The following is an 8,406-nucleotide window of genomic DNA, read 5'->3' on the forward strand; positions in this document are numbered from 1 at the left end:
ACAAATCTTTATTAAAAATTTAGAATTTTTTGTGTACAATCTACCTGTAATATTCAGTAAAAGCTTAATAAATTTCGTGAAGATACATTTAGTAAACTTGGAATTGTAGTAAACATTGCTCTGTATAGCTCTACAGAGACAGGGTGTAGTAATATGCACCAATGCTATATACATTGCATTAAAACAAGTAAAAGAAAAGAGAGAACAGTGGTTCTTTTATAAATTACAATCTTTTGGATTCACATTGTTTAGCAATTCAACAAAGAAATCCAGCTTCACAGGATTTCTTCAGGCCTTGGAGATCCTCTAAAGTCACAGAATTTTGTAAAAAAGTTATGGAATGTGAAAAGGAGGGGATTTGTTTCTCAAATTAGTTGTAATTCTCAATACATGCTCATCTTAAATATTTATTTTCAAGCCTTTTAGTTTTCATATTAAAAGATTTTTATGGGGGCTTAGTGATTTTTTTAAAAGCACATATTACAGTAATTTGGTTATGTTGATCACTTGCAGTTTGTGTGCTAGGCATACTTGGCTTAAACAGTGCAATGGACAAATAAGAGATCATTATTGATGTAGCATTCACTTTTTCACCTTGTATGCTTTCATCTGCTTACAAATGTAATGAGTCTTAGCAAACATTTTGTAAATAACAACTTAGAAAACAAATACTTAGTAAATTAAACATGCTTTTTGGATATATTTTGAATTTTTAAAATGTGTTGAACATCAGTTAGGTTTGGCTTTTATGTAAAAATCTGAGTGTTACCAAAGGTAGCTGAAATTCTTCCAAGAGTTAAAATTCTCTTATGACAAGTAATGTATGGCTAATCTTAGATATTTATAGAAAGTGGATTGAGCATTCAAGATCATCAGTTAAAGAAGCTTGGTATTGTTTATATCTAAAATCAATAGATATTTCTTGTTTCAATTTTATTACGTGAAAGGACTTTGAAACATACATATCAGAAGGTCAAGTAAACTACATTCTCATCTAGATGTACATGTACATGACTACTCCTTTAAGCTTCAAGCTATACTTCACCAAATTTTGACATTGTTCATAGTTTGTGCTTCACATGACTTAAAACTGAGAGATTTCATTATTGCCTTCAATGTTTCTTTTTAAATAAAAGAATAAAAACTAAGATAATATAAAACTTTGAACTATAACGTACTTGATAATAATAATTTCATTATTATAAAGTGATAGTAAAGTGGTTTAATTAAATCTTAAATATAACTCGGTAACACTTTATGACACGTGTAGAAAGAAGTTTACAGAATGTGCTAGGGTTCATAGGGTTAATCTGTTGAATGACATACAATGCTATGTTGTTTTCAGTACAGAGTATTGTCAATGTTCTCTTCATTTTCAAAGTTTGTCTTGCAGTTTTCAGATTGAGTAGCTAAGAGAATTATATGAAACCCCTCATGTTTTAGTTAAAAAGCCAGTTAAATTATAATAGTAACAGGACATTGTTTATTTTGTGTATGTTTATGTTGTGTATACTTTGGTATACTAGTACCATCATTATTTAAAAAAAAAGGTAGGCTTAAATTTCATCAGCAACCAACAGCAAAAAACGAGATCAAATGTAAGTAATGTATTTCTTGTTTTTCGTATATATATGCTTATTTATTACTATAGAAGTAATTAAAATGTAAAACTTAGGAAGTTGTTAGGTTAGATAATGAAAAAAAATAATAATAAAGAAATATTTGTGAAACATACAATTGCCATTGTTTTGTCCCTCAATTCCATAATAATAAAGATTCTACTTGAGGTAACATAAGTGATTTATAATTTGTATGGTGGGATCATTAGTTACAGTTTAAAGGGCAATGAAAGCATGAAATTAAATAGAAACAAATTTAGACTATTACAAGCTTTAAACTAGTTTTAATAAACAACTGTAGTTTTCTGTTACAATCTGTGGGCATTCTAGAAATAAAAAAAGGTAATTTAGATTTATTTCACACTTTGTCATGGTGGTTACAATATCATTTAAATCAACCGAAGTCATATACAGTTAGGGTAGAGAAAAAACATTTGATATTTATTTAGGAGATTTTAGAGGTTAGGCAATTAAATTTGGAACTTTCAGGTGAAAAAAGTATTTTTAACCTTAATATGAAAATCACTTAGCACACGGAGCCATCAACACTCTGACTCCATTTTTTCACAGACAAGTCTTTAGTAAAAATATGTAATGAAAAGTCTGATTTTTTAATATACGAAAGGCTTGTAATGTTTACTGAAGGCTTGTTAAATTTTGTGAATATATATAAAATATATTAAAAGTTAGAGTAACTCAGATGGTTACTTTGTTGTTACAAGGTTAGTCATGTTGACTTACTCACATGGAAAGGATTAAAGGTTATTTTGTCAAAACATTCACTTACCATTATTTGTGTCTTAAGACATTAGAATTACCATGTGGATGAATGTTTGCACATATTCTAACATTTAGGTAAGCATGATTTTAAATCTGTTAAAAATTAACATTTTGGTGATACTGATGTTTCCTTCATGATGTAGAGATTTTATCTAAAACCCAGGGTATATTTTTTGTGGTATAAATTACCATATCACTGACTGCAACTATCTAATACAACAGGATAAAAAGAAATAAAACTTTTTCCCTAATGAATTTACATATTTTAGAAAAACAAAGGAGGTTCACTGGAAAGAAAAGATTACTATCAAGAAAAACATTCAATCTGAAGCATGAGTCTGATAAATAGACATGTGTAACATTTTCTTTTGTTACTTATATGTTACTCATGTACATCTGAAACCTTAAAATTTCTCTGAAATTGTTTGTTTCTAGAAGTATGTATCTTAACAGGGAGAAGTTATTTTTAGTTTTGAAAGTCAGAGGATACTTTTAAGTCTGGAATTTTGAGCATGACTACATCATTATATAACAATTGTAATACATCTGTTTTATATCAAGCCTCTTCCTTGTCAATTTTCTGTCCCATGTAGCTTCAGGAATAAAAAAAAGATGTATTAGTCATAATAATCCCAACTTTTTAATTATTTTTTTGTATCTTTACACGTTATTCTTACTTTGAAACTAAAAATACCATTGGATAACGTCACATGCTTTGTATTACAATAATAGGCTATTATATGTATTGCAATACATACTGTGAAAAAAGTGAAATTCAGGAAAAAATAATTCTTAATAATATTTAATATGCAAAATAACATCCATATATGACATATATCAAGTTTGTAAATCTTTTTAAACAACAGAATAAAGAATTATGCCCTTGGTAAGAAATGATTAAATAAGAGTTGTGAGACATTGGGATGAACAATGGATGCTCTGTTTAACAGCTTGTGATATTGATAGCTAAGAAAGAAGAATTGGTTTCCTATCACTCAATTGTATTACAATTATGTAGGTCAATTTTCACTTTCCACACACATTTAACAGTGATTTTACTTGTAGCATAACAACATGGTGCTATTTGATGTATTATGACATATTTATGGTTTTTAAATGAAATTCTAAAACAAACTTTGTATTGTCTAGTTTAATTAAAGAATCTGAAAGATATCCAGGCATCTGATTACAATAGATGATTTTGCAACTCCTATTGATTCTCAGTCATTGTGCAGAGCCAAAAGTTGGGTGGTTGTTTGTTGTTGTTTACTTGCATTTACAAATTGTGTTATTTATGCATTAAAAATTTCAATTTATATATTGTATGATTTTCTATCTCTTTATAATGTATTTTAGAATTCTGGTTTTGCTTATTCTACAAAATAAAAAAATTATTATAAAAATACTAGTTTTTGTCTTTATTGTTACAAGTGACCGTACACTTGATAATGATTCATTGTTGTATCTAATCTGGCATAATCAGTTTGTTCCATATTCTACAAAGAGGCATCCTTCCGCAAATATAAATATGTACTTTTTTTTCCAAAATTTGATGTTATAAGAAAGGAAATGAATATTATGGTAATTGCTATTTCATTGTATTTCAAGTTTGCATATTAGTTTGTAATGGATGCTTTATAGGTAAATCACAGTTATTGAAAGCCTGTAAATCCCTTATATATATATATATATACATATGTTTTGTGTATAAATTTTATTTATAGCTGAAGAAAGAAGACTGGGACACACTCAAGAAATGTCAACACAGTTTACAGAAAATAGCAGAGCATCATCCAACTGAGCATGTCCAAAAGTTAACTGAGGAACTGAATATAACTATTGGAACTCATGGAGCAGCAGGGTTGCCCACCTATGAGAAGAAAAACCAGTATTCACAAAAAATAATTGTGGGTAGGAAAAACCAGAAAGATCTCTTTCATAATGATTCAGAAAATAAGAGACAGCAATGTGTATTTACAGATAATTCAAAGCAAAATGGTGATTTGAAAGAGAATACTATAATTAATGGTGATAATGGGAAAGAACAGTATGTTTCAGATGCAAAATATACAGCCTTTAATAATGACAGTTGTCTGCATGATGAAGTGTTATGTGATGTTAGAGAGACAAAAAGTCCAAACAACAGCTTAACACCTTTCAAGAGAGCATGGCAGGAACTTCATGATCCTTTATTGCCTGTCATTGGCCATGCATTAATAACATTGAAAAACCTCATTCTTAGTAAAGACTCTGAGACATTGGAAAGTAAAGAAAAACTTCTTGGACAGTTCCAGGTACACTTTTGCTTTAGTTCTACATGTATAACATTAAGATCTCATCACTATTATTATTATTCACTCATTTTGTTTTTTGTTTTTTTAATGTGTTAAATTTAAACACAAATAGAGATTCTGTTCATTTTAATTATGATCATTTCAATAAATTTAATCGCCATTTCAAGATTATGGTGTTTGGCAGCCTGATCTTCTCAAGGATGGAAATAAATATTTCATTTTATTTACGTTATGAAGAAACAATTGTTAGAATATTTATTTCTGTTAGAGCAATCTAAGATTGTAAATATATTACATGACAATATTTTATGCTTTGTTATGGATTTTTTAAAAATATGATAGCATAGACTATTCTAAAAAAAAAAAGAGTAAAAAAATGTTTGAAATTTATCAAAATCAAGGTCAACACTTCATTATTAAACTATATTCTCCAAAGCTAAGACACTCTAGTAATTTGTTTTGAAACAAACCTTACATATTGGTATTTGATTTTGTTATGTGATTAATACTTGTTAAAATATGCTAACAAATTTTTCTGAATACTGTCTTAAAGTAGATTATTTGCCATTAAGATTTCAACTTGCTGAGCTTATTACTTAAGAAGCAACATTTCTTGAACTTAAAAGTTTGAGATTATCATATGTACTTTATGTAAAATATAGTTGAAAATTTTTCTATTTTCTCATTTTAATACAAACAACTGATCAAACCAAATCCAGGGATGTAAAATTCCACTAGGTCTACCACATTTTGAGTTTGGACTTCCATAAATTGTGTACATACTAGCCTGGAGCTAGTGTGTTTTTGATGTCATGAAATGTATGCATGTTTGTAAAATACAGCTCTGTACTTAATTATTCAAATTTACAGAAAATCTACCTGTTGTAATTTTTTCTTTCAGATCATCAAATACCTACTAACACTGTAAGTTTTGTGTGATTGTTAGTGTGTTTATTGATGACTAGCATAAAATCCCCACATTATGCTGCAAGATTCAAAGTCCTCTTCTCTCATGATTCGCACAGGCTCCAGTGTACCAGTGAAGCTCCTTCATTATCCCCAATTACTTCTGCAGCTACCCCCAAAGAGGTCCATATCCCTTCTGAATGCATTTAGTTCCCCTTGGTTGGGGGCTATGCCATATAAATAAGAACATCCTCTGGGTACACAAAGTCTGTCTGCCACACTTGGTTGTGCTAACTCCAAAACAAAACTGTTGGAGAAGATCACAGACAAACAAATAAACACACAACATGAATTATTATAGGATAGGCTAGTTGATAAGAAAAACATGTACATAACTCAATTACTGACTTGTACATCCAGTTATTTAATTTTGTATTTATAAAAAATTTTAATCTACAAGATTATTTTTTTCTAGAATTAGAATAGTTCTTTTTAATGGAAATTTTTTAATGCTCAAAGTGAAACAGTTGTGATTGGGCAAAATGACTTGGACTGCCCGCTCTGCAGATTTTTTCTTGGTACAGTAGGAAAATGCATGGTGTTCTGAATATTAAACTATTGTGTGGTTGTTATGGTTATGCCTTATATGTGGACTGAATAATCTGTCCAGAGATTTTTAGGTTTTTATATATATATTCTGAATGAAATCATATCATTTTCAATACATCAGGAATACTGTTCTATCATATACGTAGACTGATTAACTTACCCATAGATTTTACATCTGCATCACATATGCTGTGGAAGAAGGCATTGCAATGAATATATATATTCATATATATATATTTGCAATATGTAATAATTTAGTCATTAAATAGAAAAAAATTGTAGAGCTAGCAGAATTCTATTTGGGGCGAATACATTTCTCATGCCTCCTACATTAAAAAATGTTTCATACCCTGTAAATCATGATAGAAAGCTTGATATTGTAGATTAGAATGTCTTATTATTCTCAGTGCAAGTTTAATCAAAAATAGCAATAAAAGAAAACCTAACCAAGATTATTTTCTGTTTTTATCTTTTTGGTTTCCTTATGTCTTATCTGTCTTAATTATATGATATAATACACAAAAAAGTAAATATGATAATATATTTTCATTGCATTATAGGAACATCTAAGAAATGGAGACACCTTTATCTATTTATCTGCAGTACAAGGTCTTGCTGCTTTGGTGATTCATGACACAGATAACATCCTTCCACTTCTCACTAGAGAGTTCTTGAGCAGCATCAATACATGTACTCATCCAGTTCATACCACAGTTGTTTTGGGTGAAGTTTTAACAAATGTGTGCAGAAACCTGGGTAACTAAAGTGATCATATTTTTTATTCATAGTGGTGCTGATTTTATAATATATATTTGCTGTCCTCTTTATAATTTACACTTCACACAAATTTTATGAAAAAATCTTTTATTTTCTTTTTAAAAACTGCGACAACAGCATAATAGCATTATTCACTGAACTATTATTTCTTCATATATGTATATATATAAAATATGGTACAGTACAATAACTAGCTAAGTGTTTCCTTTTCTACTTGAAAAAAATCTTCCAGCCCTTGTTAGTGGAAGCTTCACAGTGACACAATATCCAGCAGTATCTTTATTCAAGGGCACGTCTTCCCACAGCTACATATGTTATAAATGGATTTACCCTTGTCTACTTTGGTGTTTCCTAAAGAGATTTTGTGTGCTTGCTTCATTTCTTTCAGTAAAGATAATTGTTAGCTAGATTTTACTGCTGTTACAGAACCTGGATGTGTTAAAGTGAAGGTTGGTTTAGATACTTTACTTGGCAACAGAGAATTTAGCTCAGCTGTCATGTAAGAGGTATCAAAATTTACATTTGGAGTAACTGTCTGTTTGTTGAACAAAGAGCTGATATAAGAATATGGTTGTTGACTTTGTCATGATATAAAAGACAGTTTTGTTCAGATAGTATTGATTAATTTAGTTTTGTGAGTGAATGTTTTATTATTGTTTAGTTTTTGTTATAATTAGAGTTAAAAGCAGATGATTGTAGGAAATTTTGTTAATAATTCATTGATGTTGAGAATATCGAACATCACATGCAATATATTGATGTCAAGAATATAGAAGGTGGACAGATGATTAGGTAATATAGATATAAATAGCATGAGATGAGCAGGAAGCAGCAGACAGATAATAGTAAAAGATAATAAAGTTGGTGTGAAGTTAACTACCATAGAAGTGATAGGCCTAACGTTTAATATGTTAGTGAAACTAACAGTAGAAAAGAAGATAAGAAAAATAAATATATTTCATCAAAGCATGGTTCTAAAGTAATTGAATCAGCTTGAGTGCACTTTTACAACAGGAACAGAGGATCTTCCAAAGAAAGAAGACCAAATAAGAATACTAGTGTGATAGAAAAGATAATTTGGCTTGTCAACTGAAATTCTAAAGTAATTGAATAGGCCTAAGTAGATATTTGACAAGAAGTAGAGAACTACATATATAGAATTGTTACGACAGCAGAAGTCACGTGATGCTGGGAGCATGCACGCTGGAGTTTCTAGAATTATCGAGGAACCTCGCGAATGTCCCAGTGTTTGCTAGATGCCCTCTTTTTTAGTATATAATCTTGGCAAAGAAAGCCAGTGCCATAGGCAGATAGATTGCAGAGATAGATAGATAGATAATTGAGTCAAGTGAACAGTAGGCACCATAAGTAAAGTGTGTGAAGCACTGTGATTTATTGCGTGTGTTATAAAAGTTTTTAAG

At 29.7% G+C, this 8,406-nt stretch overlaps 1 protein-coding gene across 3 annotated transcripts in view; it reads left to right on the forward strand.

Moving 5' to 3' along the window:
• LOC106462106 (transport and Golgi organization protein 6 homolog) overlaps window positions 1–8,406 on the forward strand; it is a 124,848-nt gene that overhangs the window by 104,635 nt on the left and 11,807 nt on the right. For all 3 annotated transcript variants that reach the window (XM_013921992.2, XM_022389245.1, XM_022389244.1), the window contains exons 14-15: window positions 4,124–4,693; window positions 6,769–6,964. In XM_013921992.2, the coding sequence (XP_013777446.1) occupies window positions 4,124–4,693; window positions 6,769–6,964 (766 nt within the window). The remainder of the gene's footprint in view (window positions 1–4,123; window positions 4,694–6,768; window positions 6,965–8,406) is intronic.

The sequence above is a fragment of the Limulus polyphemus genome, unplaced genomic scaffold, assembly GCF_000517525.1.
Source record: "Limulus polyphemus unplaced genomic scaffold, Limulus_polyphemus-2.1.2 Scaffold1096, whole genome shotgun sequence".
Lineage (NCBI taxonomy): Eukaryota > Metazoa > Arthropoda > Merostomata > Xiphosura > Limulidae > Limulus > Limulus polyphemus.